This window comes from Pholcus phalangioides, unplaced genomic scaffold (genome assembly GCF_987345545.1).
Source record: "Pholcus phalangioides strain wild (caught in Gottingen) unplaced genomic scaffold, Ppha-v1.0 ptg000017l_1, whole genome shotgun sequence".
Classification (NCBI taxonomy): domain Eukaryota; kingdom Metazoa; phylum Arthropoda; class Arachnida; order Araneae; family Pholcidae; genus Pholcus; species Pholcus phalangioides.
Window position 1 is genome coordinate 57,942,311 of NW_028301610.1, and position 21,560 is coordinate 57,963,870.

Below are 21,560 nucleotides of genomic sequence, written 5' to 3' on the forward strand. Positions count from 1 at the left end.
GGTTTGGAGCGAGGTCTATCCAGTCTTTTTTTTTTATGTTTATTTTTGGATAACAGTCTTTTGTGGCAATAATTCTAGGGTTATCAACGACAGATGAGTAATAAGAGACCAGGCATATGTGTGTGTTCAGAGTACAATGTCATTTTTTCCCTATTATATTTTTACGAAGAGAGTTGACACCTCTTCTCCACAATCTGGCCCTTTCATGTATAGCCCAATCTGTTTCGAATCATTATAGGCTGGAATGCTGGACAATGGCTATTTCAAAGAAGTGGGGCTGCCTTTTAATTACGATTGTCATGACTGGAAAACAACATCAGGTTTTGTCTAGCTCATTTCAAAAAGAATTTGAGCAACCCATCCCAGAGACACGTAGGGAAAGGGGGGGGCGGTTCCACGAAATGGATAGAAGATGCATAACTACAATGCAAAGTGGGGTGTCATCCCTGCTCAAAAAACCCACTGGGGATAAAGAGAGGAATAAGTAGACATTGGCCGTTTTTGAATAGAAATGGTGGGCAAGATCTACACTGCTGGCCACCCAAATTGCAACTCCAAGAAAGACAAGAGATATCGCAACAATATTTATTTTGTAGATAACATGTTGACCAAGCATCAAATGATTAAATTTATAGACTTCTGTGAAGTGTGGTTCCTGCCAAAATCAGTAGCCAGAGTAGCCGCCATTGTTGGAGATCACCGCTGCCACACGCCTCGGCATTGATTCAAAGAGACCTTGGATGTGTTCTTGGGGTACAGCAGACCAAGCAGCTTCCACGCGTTGCCAAAGTTGATCTGGTGTGGCAGCTGGGGATGTAATCTGGGTCAATCGTTGAGCAACCATGAACCACATGTTTTCTATCGGCGAAAGATCCGGAGAGCGAGCTGGCCAGGGAAGCAATTCAATCTGGCGATTGACGAAGAACCTTTGGACAATGCGTGCCACGTGTGGTCGCGCATTATCCTGTTGAAATATAGCTGTGGGCAAGCCCTGAAGGTAAGGAAGGACAACTGGCTCCAACACCTCGGAGATGTAGCGCTGGCTTTTTAAAGTACCGGCAATGCGTACTAGAGGAGTGCGAGAGTGATATCCAATACCGCCCCATACCATAATACCCGGTGCAGGACCAGTGTGGCGGTGCATAACGCAGCTGTTCAGCATCCTCTCTCCACGGTGTCTCTAGACTCGAATCCGACCATCGTGGTGTTGCAGACAGAAGCGTGACTCGTCAGTAAAGACAATTTCATTCCATTGTGCCGTCCACATCCTTCTTTCATCGCACCATTGGCGGCGGAGACGTCTGTGGTTCTGCGTCAAGGGTAGACGAAGCAATTGACGTCTTGAGGACAGACCACTCTGCTGTAAACGGCGCCGAATGGTACGCACAGACACTGGATGATGCGGTACAGACTGAATGTGCTGTGCTATGGTTCGTGATGTGGCTGAGCGATCCGTCACTGCCATATGCACAATACGCCTGTCATCACGTGAAGTAGTGCACTGAGGTGGATGCGATCGAACACGTCGGTCCGTCGTACCCTCCTGCATCCAACGGTCACATATCCGCATTACAGTTGTTTGGTTTCGTCCAACACGACTACCGATTTCCCTGAAAGATAATCCACAATCTCGGTAGGCCACTATCCTTCCTCTGTCGAACTCGGATACTTGATCAAAAGATGATCGCTGTTTTCTACGAGGCATAATTGATCGTTTTTTTGAAAAAAACACAAGAAAAACACAATTGCCGTACTTCAAATCGTCCAAATCTCCAAGCCTTAAATAGCGCTTTGAAGTGGCGCCACAGGCGCGCGTGATGTGCGTCTGCGCTGAAATTTTAATCATTTGCATATCTCACCTCCGCTAATGTATGTTGTAAATTTCATATAATTTGCATGCTTCCTTCAGGGTGTTGCATTTACGGTGGCCAGCAGTGTATATTGACAAACTCTCGTCTTTTTACGAGCTAGTTTACCAGCCAAAAGTAGCAGGTTTTTACTTTTGTTAGTATGTTTTTCAGGCTAAACTAATTCAAAACTAATGGCAAATACATTAGGATTCATATTTAGAGTTTTAAAAAAATTTTAGTCATATTTGGAAGGACACTTTAAATTAGAAATTATCTATTGGCTGAATTTGAATGGTGTCAAATGATTGGTATTGCTCATGCAACACCAGCTGATATGTTCTGGCTTCCCTACGCGTATGACTCTGATCTCTCTCGTAAGCAATACTTATACTTCAGATAAATCAAAAGAATCACTTTTCCCAAAACTGTAGAAAATATTCACAATGTGATGGGGAGAAATGACATTTTATAACACATCAACATATGTTTCGGCACTCATGGGTACCGTTATCAAGGTGGAAAAACATGTCTGGTTTTTCTGACCACATTTCACAGATCACAGACAAATTTTTAGGTACAGATGGCCCACCCAACCTTTCCATTTGAAGATGAAATGACATGAAATCGCTAAAAATCATTTGAATATTTCTACATGAGAAAATATTTTCCATCGGAAACACTGATCGATCGGCCGCAACTGCTGAACATGCAATCATCATGGCCAATTGCCAAAGATCGGATAAACAAAGGGTAATTTTTCAATATATTTTAACATTACTTTAAGAATTATTTAAAAAAATATATACTTTTAGAGACCTCCTTTCAAAGAATTTATGTTGGTAACATGAATCATGTTACAATGTACAGCTTTTTTATATAGATGTGGCAATAGATGACTAGAAACGATCACATTGCTTTGCATAGGGAATGCAGCGCTGCCACAAAGTAATGAAAAGTCACTAAAAATTGAGTGTGTACGTTAAATACTATCAAGATTAGAGTTTTCAAAATCAAAAACCATCAAAATGACTACTCTGGCCATTCTAGTGTTAATATATGCAGATACACAAATTTCAACACAAAGTAACATGTATGTTTTATAAATAAAATATCAAAAACTAACCAATTGTGATATCCATATTATAACGTTCTCCTAAGGAACGTAAACGATATAGACAACCACGCTGATAATAATACTGCAGAAATTGAAGAAAACCTGAAATAAAGAACATATATTGAAACAGAACATGGGAATATTGAAAATAAACAAAATAAAAATGGTTTAAAAATATTGAAGTACGACATCTCTATATTCATATTCGAAATACATTTGAAGGACCAAACACACCCTGCTTCACATCTCAGAGATATCAAAGTGTTACCAAAGGATGGGTGGATCCAGGTATTTGAAATACAAAAAGGCTGCAGAATTAAAAAGAGGATGGAATATAGAAAAAAGAATAGATCTTTAAACATAAGTAGATTCAAAAAACTTACTAGTATAGCAAGAATACCACAAGAACTGCTTCCTAAAAGGTTGGTATGTTTTTCCATCAGGCCTAAAAAGTTAAATTATGTGTTGAATACATATTTATCTTCCTATATTTTCAAGTTTTTCTTAGTACAAGATGTAAAATAGTATGGTGTAATGCAGGGCCGTAACTAGGGTTTTTGCTGCTCCGGCCAAACATGATTCAGCTGGGGGGGGGGGGAACATTATTTTGCTGCCCTCCACAACTTTGAAAATAATCTGTAATTCAATAATTTTCTAACGGTGTTCGTTGTCCCCCATAAAACTGCAAACCCTAAATTTTGCTGCCTGGGACAGTTGCCCTCCCCAACCCCCCTCTAGTTATGGCCCTGTGGTGTAATGGTTCCGAAACTATGCTTTGTGAAAGTTTTTTTTATCCATTAGTAAATTGGAAGAATAAAGAAATGAAGTGACTTAACCCATTTGCATCCACAAGCAGAATATCTTATGAATATTGCAGCGTATCATCAACTGTGGAATAGTTCACAAAATGGTAATTGTTCTTCGTCACAGTAAGCAGAATAGTCTGCTCAGGCCAATGGTCATTTTGCACCAAAAGTAAAGCAATCTACAACTTTTTTGTGAAGTAAACAAATGTACTTCAATCATTCAACTAGTTAAAATAAGTTCACATACTGTCTTCTGGTTTCACCCTCTTCACCAAATCTTGCCAATATTAGTATTGTTTACTTGCCATATAAAAACCAGTTTCATTATCAAGAATGTCTATGAGATTATAAGTAACAGATTCAGAGCCATGATGAAAATATGTTAATCTTAAAATTACTTTGAAATTATTTTAAATGATTATATGAAAAATTGCAAAATTACATCACTTTTATTTCTTAACTGTTGAAATTTCCTCACAAAGCACTAAAAAGCTTTCATGAAGCCCACTTTGTGAGCTGGGCTACCTAGAACCAAGTGTCAGCAAGTAATAAATCAATATATGATAGTAAGGGCAAGAGCTGACATATATACTGGGTGGCCTACTCAAAGCCATCTGTAGCTCAGTTTCAGGACCGCAACTAGGGAGGAGCAGGCTGGTCTAGTGCCCTGGGTGCTGGACCAGAGAGGGGCACCAGAATAACCCTTTAACTGCTCTATCTACATTACATGGGAGGCCAAAATGCATTCTTTCCCGCTTGACAAAGTATTTAGTTGCAGGCCTGCTCAGTTTAATAACCAGAATCTCACACACACAAACAAAATTTTATGCAAGGAAAGAATATACATGGATCGTTCTCATAAACACTTAACACCAAGGTCATGAAAAAGTTTTCATCCGATATTTTAAATACACTCAGATTTAATAAATAACTGTATAACTAATAAATATAAATCTAGCAATCACAATGATTTTAATAGTTTCAGACCCCTCACAAACAATCTCTATTTTACCTTCTATTTAAAAAGTATTTGTAAAAATTATCGAAAATAGAGTTTTTAGATAATATTCTAATTTTTTAATAATCAGTTTAAATTCCATTAAAATAAAAATATAGAAAAAAACTGCTCTATTAATATTTACTAAATTTGTAGCTGAAAATATTGACAAATCTAAAAAATTATAGCAATATCTCTTGACATGAGAAAAGCTTTTCATGGTGTGTGCGTGCGTGTAAATCATTACATATTACTAAAAAAAATTTTCAATTATGAAATCAGAGATAAATATTGCATCTTATTAAGCCCATAGAACACAATCAGTCAAAACTCCCATTACCCTTAGCACCCCATTGGAAATGGCAGAAGTCGTTTCTAAGGGTTCTAACTTGGAACCAACATTATTTTTAATTAAATATTAAAAATGATTTGAGCAAAAATGGCAAAATTTGCTAATGAGTCTATTACTTAGTTGATAATTACAAATCACTGAATAACATAATCAATATCGACTGAATCAAAGTTCAAAAGTAGTATCTTTCTAATGATTTACAGATGAATACATCAAAAACTAAAGTAATAAATTTCAAAAATGAGTGGCACATGCAAAAATACATTGGAGAATAGCACATATAAGACTTTTAGTCTTGATGTTGGCAGAGATTAGCTACTAACTTCTGATTTAGAGTAAGGCTCATTATAACTGGGTTAAGAATTAGCTAGCTTATTTAATGCTTTAAAGAGAAAAATTACCATAAGATTAAGACACCAGCAAGAGTAGTAGTTATGAAATGATGAGCACGCCACCATCCTTTGATGCTAAAAAACATATATATAAATAAGTTATAATCCAGTTTTTGGGCAATGAATATAAAGCATATAAAAACTAGAATATAAAGAAGAAAAGTATTTTTGTTTTTTTTGGTATGCTGAGAAAAGACATTTATAGAAATTTTTGACGCGTACAAAGTACCCTTAATTAAAATTTCAGGGATGGTTCTCGGAGGGGGATGGTGAGATGCAATTGCTCTCCCAAGAGCATCCCAGACATGTTCTATAGGGTTTAGGTCAGGAGATCTGGCTGGCCAATCCATACGCCAAAAATATTATGATTTTTGTTAAATGCATTTTTAATTGGGTTACTATATTTTTTTTTGGAAATATATGACATCCATATTTTGATGGACATCTTTTTCTCAGCCACCTCGTTGGGCATTTTGCCTGTTGTGGCATTGTATTTGTATTTTCTCACTTTCCAGATAATCGTTGACAAGATGAGCCCGATGTAGACGAGCGCTGTTTCTATGAACAGGAACCGAGGGCCAAATGCACCCCTGAAAAGTTGAACGTAGGACTCCAAGATCTTGCCTCCATACTTCCTAGCAGTCTCACAGACCCTCTGCCAAACACATGGAGGGGTGTGCGACCGTCCAACAGGATGCCTGCCCAGACCATGATGCCTCCATCACCATAGTGGTCCATTTCCCTGATGTGGGAAGGATGGTATCGGGTACCAGGCTCTCTCCAGATAAGTGTACGTCGAGAATCGGTGTCCAGGCTGAATCTTGACTCATCTGTGAAGAGCACAGTGCTCCACTGAAGTCTGGTCCAAGGCTGATATTGTCTGCACCATGCTAAACACGCTCTCTTGTATGCTGCAGTTAACGGGATGCAAACAGTGGGTCTTCTGGTATGAAGCCGTCAGGCAACAGTAAACCATGAAACTCGAGTTCCAGTGGCATCATACATCTCACATGAGAGCTGTGATGCTGTAGCAGTCCTGTGGCGCAGCACTGAAAGTGACAAATAAAGATCCTTATTAGTTGTCGCAGCTCTTTGACGACCTTGTCCAGGTCTTCTCGATATGGGTCTGGTGTCCTGAAACTGTTTCCACAAACTGCAGATGACACTGGGCATGATATCGAGCTCTGTAGCCACCTGCACTTGTGATTGCCCTGCCGCCAATCTACAGATGATTCTCCATCTCATTTTGTCATCCATACGTTTGTGGCTACACATTTTACTTGATAGTTTATAAAACTTACCAAACACTTGCGAGAAACACAGCGAATGTCATCGAGGAGTACGAGCACGCAGATCGTGGAAAACGCCTTGTGCCCTTATCATCCTCTACGTGGTCACAGCTCCACCCACACGCACGTGTACACTTACGTATTCAACACTGAATATTTGCATACTTCTTCGGTGCCATTATTAGTACCTTTGGTTCAGTACTTTTTGTGAAAATAGACACAATGAGCAAATTCTCTCAATTTTGCACGAGTGTATAAAAGATTTTTAAAAAAAATCAATCAATGGGAAAATATTTGTTTAAAATTTAATTTTCTTTACCTTATAGCCTAGCATTTCTTGGCAAAAAGATATGGGGGCTGGAGAAAGAAAACGTGGAGAGGGGCTTCCAGTTTGTGTAACTGTACCAGCAACCCTGGCCCACTATGAAATCCTATACTGTTTTGGGGAAGTGGAAACATGAGGAAATAAGATCTGAAAAAAGGACATGGTGTTACGATTCCAGGCATTATGATTTATAAATGTGTTACAGCATGTCAATGGCTATACCAATTATTGTATGTGTGAGGTCCATCCATTTCTGGAAAAAGGCTGAAGGTCTCTGCTATTCTAATGTCAAAATTCTAAAGTCAACATGTATAATACCTAATATATTTTCCTCACTCATCAGCACCCCCTTTAGTTTAGGGCTCCCCTTTTCCATGGAGAATTGCGTAATACCCACCAATACTTTCTTGCCTTTCCTCTCTCTGCAACCTCTCAATACTTATAAAGTTATCATTTTTGTCCTTTTCGCCTGACCACCTGCAAGTGACTGAGAGAGGAAGTTTTATAGCTTTACGATGCCCACACACACACAATTGGTGTCTCCTTCCCTGGGAAAGTTTTTCGTTCACAATTGACCCTGTTTTTTGAGCAATCCTACAGGAAAATAAAAGAGTGATTGCGGGATTGTGTGTGTTTGCCTTTTTTCTTTTAAGTGGGATGACCATTGACCACGATCCACTTTTACCACTAGAACCATGGAGTGGGTCAATTTGACCCAAATCAAACTTTATTCTAATTGATCTCGAAAACTTAAGTGCAGATGATAGAAAAATTTTGTGACTTTTCATGATGTCTTTTCAGTCTGACAATGTTGAATAAGTATTGGAAGAACTCAGGAACCGAAAAAATACTGGTGTTTGTTACGGAACACAGTTTCTTCACAGTTTGGGTCAATTGGACCCAGTCTGCGGTTCCAGGTACACCAAAAGTTCCGCGGTTCTAGTGTTAAAAAAATGTGATGTGCAAGAGGGGGAAAGATAACTTTATGCAGTTGACGCTACAAATCTCAAACGTTTAAACGCAATTTAAAAAGCATAATTCGTGAATGCTTATTATGTGTTATAGTGGATATGAATTATTATATTTATCAGTAATGATTAAGAGTGATGTGTAAGCATGAGATCAACACAATTGGAATGTAGCCATCTTAGTGCGGCATAGGCAAGTCATAATTCAAACTACAAAAGGTCACACAGGCATTTTTTTTTTCTTTGCTAACTTTCGGAAAATCAGAGAAAAAGTTTCATGCTGCGTAAATTTAATTTAATCTGCAACAAAAAAAATAGGAAATTGTTTAAGTTTTTCGGATCCTGGCCAAACTGCAATGAAATTTTGGAGACCTGGTGCTAGGATCTCCTCCAGGAGAGTCTATCACACAAGCACGAGTGTCAGTTCACACTTTAACACAAAGCATTGTACACCTTCTACATTTAACTGCATGGATCATTAATATTTATAATGATATTATTAATGAAATATCAAATTTGGGATTCATGTTGTGAAAACATTGTGTAATTGAAGTTATATGGCACATAAATGAAATATTTTAAGTTTAAAAAGTGTAGAGTAATCGAGATAGAAAATAACGTTGCATAAACAGAAGGAGTAGTGTAAATGGGGTTTCTTTGTGAATAAGTGATTTCGGGAATTCCAGAGAATTCTCTGGGAATTCAATTTCCCATTCCTGATGGCTTCAAAATCTCAGGAATTCGGAAACCCTAGGTATGGTTTGGTAAATAACACAATCATGAGTCTGATGTGGCAATTGATGGAATTAGGTAGATTGTTTATATAAATTAAAAATAACAATGGCAAGAGGACCGAACCCTGGAGGCGGTTATATCATCGATTTTACAATTTTTTCTGATCCGCATTATAACTGCCACATTGTAAATTACTAAACCTTCTGCAAATTGCCACCTATTTTCAAGAAATAATTTTTTTTTGTGATTCTGAGCTGATAAATGCTTCCCCCAACATGAAACCAAGAAAATTAATTCCACCAATTGCTTTTATTTGCCTCACTATAATACAAAGACACCTGCCATGAAGTGTGTGGCTTTTTAGGAAGATATTTTTTTGGGAAAAGAATCTTTTCATATTACAGTCGTCCCTCCGTATTCACAGAAGTTACGTTCCAGGGGTGATGGCAAATACAGAAAATCAGCAAATAACCAAAACCCTAAAATTTTGTTCTTGACACATCTCATTTTTACAGTATCTGCTTGGTGTGGAAGAAGTAGAAGGGGGTCCAGTGATTGAAAGCAATATTTTCTGGATACAACATCTGTTAATCATTGCTTCTAAATTCCAGTTAATTTGCTAGAGTATAGTAACAAGGCTTCCTTTACCAATTTTTCTACATGTGAAAAACGTACCAGACAGATGGGTCTATTTCAAGGAAACAACCCATCACCGATGGGTGATGGGTTGATGATGTTTAGCCGCTGTGGTGGTCGAGTGGTTATAATGCCGGACTCGTGATGCGAGGATCCGGGTTCGAACCCCACAGTGGTGGTCGGCTGAAGTTGGTTTTCTGTGGTTCCCAACTTCAAGGCGCAAATGCGAGCCGATCTCCCCGTTAAAAAGTCTCGCCACAGAGAGCAACAGTCCTACAACGATAAATCATTCAATCATAACACTTCACTCATAGTTAGTAAAACTGGGGGCAGATGACAGAACTACACATAACAAGCATTACACAGAAACAAAAACTTTACGTCAGGTTGCACTACACGTACACGCACATTCCCGCATGTACCGATTCGTTGGGGGGTTCCGGTGGGGGGGGGGGTGCATGCGTGGTGTAGCAGTAGTAGGTAGGGGCTCGGGGATCCATGATGTTCTTAAGTCAGCCACCTCGTTGGGCAATTTGCCTGTTGTGGCGTTGTATTTGTATTTGTATTTGATTTAAACTTATGAAGCCTTTGCTATGTTGCTCATAATGAAGTTGTCTTCTAATTCTGAATCTTGATCACCTTCATAAATGTATTGCTGGAATTTCAGAAGCAGTCAGCGCGATTAAGCTCTCCTCTGTCAATTTCTGAATTGCTGTTAATTAATTCTTTAATTTATTTTACCTTTACATCAATGATCCAGAAAAAAATTTTTCATAGTCCAAGCTTTCTCATTGTTCATACCAAATATTAGGAGATGCAACTTATTCTTTTCATCAGTACTTCACAGATTTGCAGATTAAATAATGACGGCTATGGTGTTATTGCAGCACTTTTCTACATGAGAGACATGGTGATCTCCAAGGAGAGCTACATAGTAGCTACAGCAATGGCTGATCAAATTTTAAGTTCTTATTTCTTGATATAGTTCACTGTAGACACGATGCCATAATAATAGCGAACAACAATGAAGTTAACCTTTGTCAATATTTCACATTTTTTTTGCAAATTTTTCACACTTTTGGAAATATTTAAAAACAACAGTCTTGTATAAATATCTTCTGAAGCACCAGAAAAACCTTTAAGGGGTTTTTCAATGTTTGTTTAACAAGTACAATTTATATTTTGTTCCAACACAAGAATTGACACTGCATCTTTGTATTCCAGAAAACTGGGGAAACAGACTGTGAATAACAAAAACCATGAATATGAAATCTGCAAATACCGAAGGCTGACTATATTTATGCTGAATATATAGTCAGAATCTCTTTACTGTGCTGGAAGAAAGGGGAAAAAACAGTCTTCTTTCTCTTCCCTTCTTCCATCTAGCTTTGAACAAAAGCTGACTCTGTCCACTGGCTACTGGTAGTTGATCGATTGGAGGTGGAGGGAAAAATGGAAAAAACATGTTTGACTGTAAAAACAACTTCAATGCCTATTTGGGCTTGTCAATGCTAAAATAAAAGCATTTTAAGAATTGCAGATATTTTGAGGTGACTGAAATAAAGCAGATCAAGTTTGAATAGATATCTCAGGACTGCAGCTGTAAGGGTTAAGATAGTTTGGTAAGGAGTTAGTTAGGTGTAATTGGTTTCTTGGTAAAAGAAAACATTTTTGAGTTGTAAATTTTGTTAGGTCAATATTCATGCCTCTTCTAGATAATTAGAATTTCATATTATGCTATCTCAATGTTCTTAACCTTTTTTTTTGAAAAGCTTTATACAAATAGATAAAGAATACTAATATTAATATATTAATACTGACCGCAATTCAGATTAATCCATACAAAATTTCTACTTGCCGTGAACCATTAACTTTCAAAATGCTTTCCCGAATAGTGAGAGTGCAATAGTACCACACAAACAAGAAATGTAGCAAAACATCTGCGGAATATCCACTATAAATAAAATAAAACTATAATAGATTTCAGTTTTTTCAAAAGCACCACAATATTTGAAAAACTTAATATTCATTCAATAGCATATAAAATGTCAATAATATGCACATTAACTTTCCATAATGAAAATAATTTTATTTGTATACAGCACTTACAATATATTGAGTTTTCTAGGAAAACTATCAAAATTTTCAGAAAAGCGCAATTAACTTAAGCAAATGTCGATTAATAAAGTGATATTTTTAAAAATTGCCACTTATTCAGAGAAAGGATATGATAAAATTACTTATTAAAAAAAAATTGATGAATCAGAACAGTAAGCAAATGTTTTTGTGGTATTGATAAGATGGTTTTGAACTTCTACAGAAATAAAGTTTCAGATTCTATGTAAATAATAAAAAGAATGAAACTAAGTCCAATTGTGTCAAATGTAAATCATGAATTTCCGGAGTTTCTCCCTTCTGTAGAATATTTTTTTGCTTCACATACAGTAACCTTTTGTCAAACCACACCCTGTTATGGTACACATAAGAATATTTCACATAGTTTATTATAAAGAACAGCTCTTTTATTCAACATTTGAATGTAGATGAAGTCATCAATTTATCATACTTTAAATATACAGTAAGACCACAATACAGCATCACCTCTAGAGACAGAACAGAAGGGACTTTATAAGTGGGATGACTTAATAATGAGTAAGTATGATTTTACAAGTAAATTTGCGCTCTGGTAACGTACATATAAGAAAATTCACTATCAAAATTCATTTTGCAAATAGAAATAGCAGGTTACAGGGCCGGAACTAGAAGGGAGCAGGGAGGGCAACTACCCCGGGTGGCAAAATTTAGGTGGGAACAAAGAACATTGTTATAAATTTATAAAATTTTAAAGTTGAGGGGTGGGAAAAATCCTAGGCCCTGGCAGGTTAGTCTAGCATTTATGAAGAAATGGATTTTCTTTTACTTTTTAAAATAACAAAGAAGCTATCAATTTGTCTCAAAATCATTATATATTTAATTTAGAATATATATATTTTTAAATCTTTAGAACTTATGATACATGGTGTTGTTCAAAAAAAATCTGTTATGCATGATTACTTCTCTGAAGGCTTCACACTATGAACCAACTTTTCTAATTGTCCTATACATAGGGTTTAAAGCTGTTCTAGGAAAATGCCACATCGTTTTGAAAAAGCAGCTTTGAACAATTTTAAAAATCTTTTAAATTAAATCAAAAATTTACAAAATATCTTTTTTACAATTTTCTTTTTTCCTCAAAGAACAATTTTCATTTCTTTTTTGCTTGGTGGACATCTTGCGTACAATCATGAATGTACAGCACAGATTTTATTTACAATGATATATTTGAGCTCACACCATTTGGCTTGCTTATCAAGTTCAAATTGGATTTCCATCCAGAAAGCCAATCAGGTACTGTCTGCTCCCCACACCTCCAGGCATGTTGAATATGGATCACTTCCATACATGCCAACATTGGCATGACTCTCAGCTTTGTCATTGGGGGGGGGGGGCTACCCCATGGGACAACATAATCATAATCCAAGAAAATAAATCACTTAAAAAAATTTTTATATATTTTTTCAAATTTTAATTGAGAGAGAAATTTCATTTAAATACATCTCCTTAAAGGCACTAAAACCTAGGGGCTCAGGCCACATGAGCCACGCTTTTTCCAAAAACTTTTTGAGGTCACTGTATCCCTTAGTAATTCATGATTATTCAATGCAATCCCACCCTGCATGCACCCTTGTGGGTTGTATATTGTATATATGAATGTCTACCAAACCTAGACCCCTCAACCCCGTCTTCTTTCAATCAAATCTCCTACGGCACCAACAAAATACATTCTTTCAGGAACAAGTTCTGCGAGCTCGACCATGCACTATCAGTGCAAATGAAACTGGGTTCAGACCCACTGTACTGACCATAGTGTACTTTGAGGTCAGAGAATTTGCATATTCCTTATACTTTCATATTTCCAGATTCAAAAGTTCCGATATTAAAACACTTGTTATTTGTTCACTGTCATGCTCTGGTATCTGCTTTGATTGTGAGCTTGTTACTGTATTCCTTTCAATTCAGTTAAAATATCCTGTCGCAAAATTCATATTAATGATTTTGATGAGCTCCTTCTCGAAAATTTTGCAAATTATCAAAAGACAATTGAGGAAGTAGATAAGAATAATGTATTGTTGGAAAACCAGTATTTAAAAAACCTATTCATCTTCTAAACCAGTTTTTCCTGTAGTGAAGGCATGTGTAAGGTAAAAACAAAAAGGCCTTTCTTGGTAAGTTCCTTCTAACTGACAACACATTCACAGTTCCTTGGTTAAAAAACTTTCACAAAGGAATTCAGGAACGCACCTTACGTTATAAAAATTATTGTAATTTGTGATAAAAATTAGACAGCTCTATTCTAGCTCCTCACAATTTCTGACCTGAAAAAAAAATTCAATTTGCTTCTTAAAAGGAAAAAATCCTGTTTTACAACAATATAAAAAAATGGCACAATTTCATATTTTGAAACCAATCATGTGGGAAAAAACAGTTGTCCCATAGTACAATGGCAATGTGTCCCATTAGTACAAACCACCAGGATTTTTCTGGATATAGTTATCAATCAGTTATTATTATCAGCAACCTAGAGTCCTGATTGATCACATTTAGCGATGTTCACTGCACACTAGCCAACATTTGAATGGAGACTGTCAGTAGCAATGCATATTGACCGACCGGGGGGGGGGGGGGGGGGGAGTTGTCATTCAACATCCCCCTCCCCACTAACTTTTTTTTGCGAATTCTAATATTTTTCTCAATTTCTTTTTGAATGCCAAAAATATCGTTAAATCATTCTAAAATACGTATTGCATTTTTTTCGTTATTTAAATTCAATGGAGTGTCATACTGAAAAGCAACATTATTTATATTGCTTTTTCAGTATGACACCTTCCCTACTATAAGCAGGAGAGTTATGTTGATAAATATAAAATATTTGATTCATTAACTTAATTAACAATAAGCTTAGTAATACAATCTGGTTTTCATTTGCCTTAATTAACAGTTTTCTTAATGATCAAGTTTATTCACCTGCTAAATCCAACTCATGAAATCTCAAAACAAAATAGGAACAGGTAGAACTTAAAAATTCCCTTTTGCAACTTGCTTAAAATATAGTTGATCAAGATCCAGTTGATTTCCAGTTTTATGTTATTCAATTCATAGGCGTACGCAGAATTTTCTCTCTCACACACACACACAAGGGGGGTTAAATATTTTTCTTCTCAGTGAGGATTTTTTAAAGTTTTTTCCTGCAAAATAACATTATAATCTTCGCTTGGGGGGGGGGGGGTGTTAGAACCCCAAAACCCTCCTTTGCGTACGCCAACAATTCAATCCATATAAAATAAAATAAGAGAAATATGTACAAATTTTTAGTTGAATGGAAAAATCCATGTTTATCAAGTACTGATGACGTTCTTTAAAGCAAGCACTTTTATGTGTCTGCAATTCGAATTCACTGAAAAGTTTTCTGATAACATGTTTTCATCTTCAGTTTATCCATTAACACACTTTTAATGGGTACAAACTATTTTTGTGTAAGGAGAGGGTCTATATATAGAAGTACTTTTTACTGCTTTTGCCTCCTCAACATTATTGATGATGCCCCATAGCATGACGTTGTCCTCATATCATCCCAAGGCATCAGTAAATCAGAGGGACTTGCATCCCTGCTCCTCTGGGATCTCGTACAGTGGCTGTACAGTAGCACCCTGTTGCTGTGTGGGTGGAGGAAAAAAAAGAGCAAAAGACAGACTAATTATATTTATTTCTCCCTCTCCTACAACCCGTTCCCTCAGCACATCAGAGAGACTCCTGGTCTTGTGGATCTTGAACAGTGGCTGCAGCTGCATCTTGGTACATAGGTGGAGAAAAAAAAAGCAAAAGCCAATGTATGTTTTTATTACCCCTTCCCAAAGAACCATCAGAATACTTTCATGTAAACCATTATGGGGTGCAAATTGTCCCAGGGAAAACACCCTTCCCATAATACAAGAATTGACTGCTTCAAGTAGCTGTTTTTTGGCAATAGATTAAGACACTTGCACTCATCCCACACGATGACTTCAGGAGCAGACCAGGGGCTTTTGTACTCTACACTGTTACAACCTTTCTCTCCCCATCAAGTCCATCCCACAAGGAAGGAAAAACAGCTGTTTAACAAGTATGCATGAATCAAGGTGAACTGGAAATTTTTTCTCCCTCTCCAATATCAAGCCAAAACAGCTATTATGTGACACCATTATTATTTTTTAAATTCTTAGGGTAAAGCCAGCTGGATTTTTATCTCCTTTTGCGAGCCGAAACCTTTCGGCGGATTTTTCTCTGGTAAGAAAAAGTTGGTAGAAACTAAAAAAAAGTTTTTCCAACACATTTACGATCCTCTTAGATTTATTTGCATTTATCAAATGTATAAAAAACATTTTTTTCAATAACTCTGTAGTTCAGTAAGTTTAACCATAGAAACTACAGACAAACTATAGCAGTTGATAACATTCACCATAAGATATACACGGCACCAACTCGTGTGATCAAAATTAGTGGTTTGTAAGTTTTCTTCTAAAAATTGATTTGTGACACAAAAAGTTCAAGAACTTTAAGGGGATTTCAATTATCTGGGTATCAAATACAAGGGCACAACTGGCAAAATGCTGAACGAGGAAGTTGAGAAAAAGATGCCCATAACAAATATGGATGTTATATGTTGCTAAGATACAGCAACCCAAATAAAATGAAATTATAAAAACAGAAACTATATATACATGATAAAATATTGTATAATGCCCATAAAAATATTTATGGTTGTATCTCCTTGATATACCCCTCAATTTACCCCAACAGGTTTATTGTATTTCTTTTTAAAAATGTCAACAGTGTTAGAAAATTTAGCTCTTCTCTGAACTCCTTCAACCAAGTTTATGTCCCTCTGTAGGTATGGTTTCCAAAAATTCATAGTAGTGTATTTACAGGGAGGCTGAAAGGACTATAGCCCAGGGCGGCGAATTTTGGAGTACAGAAAGAGGGGAAGAGAAAAACTTTTTTTAATTCATGTTTCGTAAACATGTGGAAGTGCCATGTGTCAATTCTATAGTAAATAATATATAATTATGAAACCATATAGTTTATTTTTTGTTTTTGTTTTGTCACACACACTGTCGTTCAAATAAAAAAATATATGATTGTATAACCTTCCTATTTACGGTGTTATTCACTGCCTTTCCAAATAGTATTGTCACAAGTAGAGGTGGGAGGGTGAATAGGCGTCCAGCAAAGCAAAGCAGCACTCATTTCAGATTTCTGAAGGTGTTGGAAAAAAGACGAGTTCAGCTGACATCCCCTAAAGAAGGGGGAGGGGGGTAATCTTCTTTGGAGGGTGTTGGTTCAGTGGTCAGGAAGAAAAAAAAAGGGGGGTTCTTTCTATGACTGGAGGCTGCTGCACCCGTCCCAGCTGACAACAAAGAACATTTCAATAGTACAATTTCGGCTCTCTTTGAAAGTAAAAAGACATAACATTCTACTGAATTTAACGATGCCCGCCATAAGAGAAAGAATCTTCTGCAACAAAGATCCTTTTATTGGCACCGGTCAGGGCTTTAGTGAGCGTCTTTGGGCTATGGTTGACCATCTGGGGGGATAAAAACAGTGTTAAGTGGCTATAAATTAAATGGATAAATTCGATTACAATACAATTTTTTTTAACTTGTTTGGGAATCGAATAGGATGAAGCTGGTCAATCCAGAACAACATCCATTTGCAGTCACTAATTGACTAATTGGAATATAAAGCAATCATACTACAGAATGGTAAGTGGGTCATGCGATTCCGTTTACTGGTCCCAAGGACAGCTCTCCTCATGTGACGTTTTTCTGAGAAAAAAGGTGGGGACAAATGTGGAGCTTGGCAGAACCCACATTTTAATGAATTGTATACAGTATTACAAAACTACATTCTGTTATAAACGCAGGATTACCAACAAAATGGAAAAAAGCTCTTCATTTTACACTTCCCTGGCGAAAATACAGTTTGTATTTTGCGAGAGTTTTCTTTAATGATAATTTATGAACAATCACCACAATTCAATCTTAGGTAATTTGAAATCCTCTGTGATACTTGTATTCAATTAGGGCGTAAGACTCACATTTTTTTTATATGATACATTGATAAATTTAAAAAAGTTTGAGATAGTGGTCATTTAAGAAATTAAAGTAATAAAGGAATGGTTATTGTATTTGTTTCATTTTGGTTGCAAAATCACATGAAGTTGACTCACCCTGGTCTAAATACAGCGATAACAATTAAATCACATTTTCTCTGCAATATTTTTATTGTCCTGCCTTACTTGCTTTTGGGATGAGTAACAAACACGACAGGTGAACAGTTTACATTTTACATTTGCAGTTTGAACTATTTCTGCATATCGGAGATAATTGGTACCATGTGCAAAGGGGGAAATTTTACAAGAGAGCCGTTTAAAGTGTTTTTAAAGTGAATATCTCTGTTATTTATTGAAATAGGACTTGATGTTCTATACCTATGTGCATAGTGTAACGAAATCACAGCAAATTAATAACGTTATCTTGATATTAACGAAAATGAATATATAGGGCCTTTTACATGTATACAGTATTTTAGGAGTGCTATGTTAATCCCCTTATTTCATGGAATGAGCATCGCATTGTCTACATTTTGAAAAACGTGATTTTAGAGACTGGCGGTGCTTACGCTGAGAGAAATGTGGCGCTTATGTTCATTTTCATTACAAAAAACACAATTTCCAGGAGATTTGCCTACTGCCAGAGGCGGATTTAACAGCTGGCAAACTATTTTCTATCGGGGCTTTAACTTCTAAAGGGCCCTGAAAAACACAAACTTCACATTCTTTTCTAATTTAAAGGGCCTAATATTTTCTTTTGCTCCCGGAGCCTTGAAAAACTTCAATCCACCACTGTCTACTGCATCACATGATATTCAACTGTCAATTAACCAAGTAGCATTTTTAAAATTGACAAGCATTTAGCAAGTATTTCCGAAATTAAAAATAAGCATTTAATAAATTTTATATCACAGAAATGTGCGGCGGAAGCGGGCCTTATGTTAAGTTCATAAACAAAATGTTATTCATATATTGATCTTTCTTTTTTGTCCGATACAGTGACGCGAATGTTAATGTGGTGATTATTCCAAGAAATACGGTACTGTGTTAAACTACACGTACCGCAATAAAAAAATATATGCAATGAAATATAGAAACAAATGACCACAGTAAAATATATATTAGTTATTGCTCATTTCCTTTTTAATGCTAATATAAAACATAATTACAACTCAGTAAATCCCATGTTAATTCGCATTTAGAATCAATTAAGTATAATAAATTTGATTATTCAGACCTGTAGAATTGAAATTTTGAAAAATTGTCTGGAAACTCATGAACATGCCAAGTTTTGGAAACCATGAAGGTTTGTGATGCATTTTTGGTCACTGATTTTAAACGTGGTTCATTTTTGAATATAATGTAAAAAATTTTCACAAAAATTGATTTCGATATAACAGAAGAAAATCTATAAAATATGTATTATTCTAACCTTTTAAATACTCAATATTGTACATTTTTTATATTCGCAGTGTAAGATCAAATTTTAATTTACTTTTATCATATCTAGATTTAATAATTAACGAAATTGACGTTCTTGTTTTGTCTGAAGTGTGGGTTTATACTGATGAAGTTGATTTTTACAAAATTTCAGGTTTTAACTTAATATCTGGTTGCCGTGACTATAATAGACCTGGAGGTATTTTTGTGTATACAAATAAACCCTGTTCATTTTTTATTCACAATTCATTAACCATGCTTACTGCAGAAGTGATTGTTTTATCTTTAACTGAATTACTCTGTCTATACAGATCTCACTCTTACTCAATTAACAATTTTGTCGATGAATTTGATGCAATATTGAGAAATGTAAAATGCAAAAATGTTATTTTTCTTGGAGATGTTAAAATAGATTTATTAAGCTCTGATTCTAGCGATATTGAATACTACATTGATATGCTTTCCAGCCATGGTCTATCACCATTAATTAATGTTGTAACCAGACTATCATCGCAAACCTGTTTAGATCACATTTTTATTCGTAATTTAAAAAACATTACTAATATTTATTCTTCTGTATTTACTACTGATTTAAGTGATCACTATCCCATTATTTGCAAGTTTATATTTTCATCTCCTAGATTGACGGCTACATTGAATTCTCCTACTGTGAAATTTATCGATTATACAGCTATTTCTTCCTATCTTTCTAACCATAGTTTTAATTCTCGTTCAAATGACCCGGGCAAGGCATTTGATGATTTTATTCTCTCCCTTGAAACAATTGTTAATAATCATTCCCGTTGTCGCTTGGTTAATTCGCGTATGATTCCTAATAAATGGTTTACGAGAGATCTTTATGAACTGATTAAAATCAAGCAAAAGCTATATTTAAAATCCAAAAAATATCCATTTGATAATTTGATCTTATCTGCATATAAAAGTACAGTTCCCATGTCAAATTAAAGGTAAAAATTACCAAACAAAATTATTATTCTCAACAATTTCACAGATGCAATAACCTGGATTCGAAATGGAAATTTATCAATAAATTATCAGGTACTAAAGATAAACAATCTAAATTGCCTTCTGTAACTAACCTCTGTCTACTAGCTAATAATTTTAATTCACATTTTATAAATATATCTCATTCTAATTGTGTTATACCTTTTTTGACTTCAAGTTCTTTCTTTCTCTTAATCCAAATTCTATTTTTTTTCTCTCCTACTAACCCTCACGAAATCCTTCAAATTATTCGAAAACTACCTACTTCCTCTGGTATTCTAAACTCTTCTATTTTAAAAATTCTCCCTTTTTGCACAGTCTCCACTCTGTCTACTCTTATCAATTCTTGCATTTCGGAAGGTGTTTTCCCGGATAGTTTGAAAATTGCATCAGTTATTCCAATTTTTAAATCTGGTGATTCTAACGACCTCAATAACTACAGACCTATTTCAATCCTTAACTCTGTTTCCAAGCTGTTTGAAACCATAATAAAACCTCGACTGCTTCCTTTTCTACTTAAATCTAACTTTTTCTCCCCCAAACAACATGTATTCCTACCTAACAAAAACACAGAATCTGCTCTTCTAGATTTTACTTCAACTGTCTATACTATATTGATAAATCTTACAAAACAGTTGCTATTTTCTTAGATATCAGAAAAGCTTTCGATAGCGTCTCTCATGAAATCCTGATAGGAAAACTTAGTTTCTGTGGTATAAGAGGTGTTCCTCTTAAACTTTTGTGATCTTACCTTAATAATAGATACCAATTTGTTAAGTGTGGTGACAAATATAGCAATATTATGAAAATTATTAACTGAGTCCCTCAAGGCTCTGTTCTTGGCCCATTATTATTCCTCATTTTCATTAATGACTTTTGTAACATTAACATTGTTGGTAACATAATAACATTTGCTGATGATACAGTCATTATTTATAGCGCTAAAGACGACCAAACGTTGACTAATATGATTAACCAAGATTTAATTAAAGTACGCAACAGGTATTCAGCTAATAAATTAACTATTAATGTATCCAAAACCAAATTCATCTATTTTTCATTGCTTAATAACCCTCTACATATTACTACTATTGTTTTCCATGATTCTAACTGCTCTCTTAACGATTGTCATTGTAATCCTCTTAAGTACATTCTATCAAATATCTTAGTGTTCATGTTGACTCTAACCTTAAATGGAATTCTCATATCACAAAACTTCACAGCAAACTTCGTTATTTGTTGTACAAATTTTTTTACCTTAAATTTTATGTCAATTCCTCTTTTCTTTTAGTTCTGTACTACTCATTTTTTCACTCTCAACTACTTTATGGTCTTTCCGCCTGGGGTAGTGACTACATTACTAACCTATATCCTTTGGTCACTTTGCACAAAAGAATAATTAGACTGATTACCAATGATTATTGTACTCCGTCACTACAACTTTTCCATTCTCTAAACATATT

General features: G+C 35.6%; 1 protein-coding gene across 3 annotated transcripts in view; it reads right to left on the minus strand.

Moving 5' to 3' along the window:
• Positions 1 to 21,560, minus strand: part of LOC149074165 (transmembrane protein 120A-like) — a 117,701-nt gene that overhangs the window by 39,779 nt on the left and 56,362 nt on the right. For all 3 annotated transcript variants that reach the window (XM_089246621.1, XM_089246622.1, XM_089246623.1), the window contains 4 exons: positions 11,323 to 11,418; positions 5,521 to 5,586; positions 3,348 to 3,409; positions 2,974 to 3,066 (listed from right to left, as the gene is read on the minus strand). In XM_089246621.1, the coding sequence (XP_089102747.1) occupies positions 2,974 to 3,066; positions 3,348 to 3,409; positions 5,521 to 5,586; positions 11,323 to 11,418 (317 nt within the window). The remainder of the gene's footprint in view (positions 1 to 2,973; positions 3,067 to 3,347; positions 3,410 to 5,520; positions 5,587 to 11,322; positions 11,419 to 21,560) is intronic.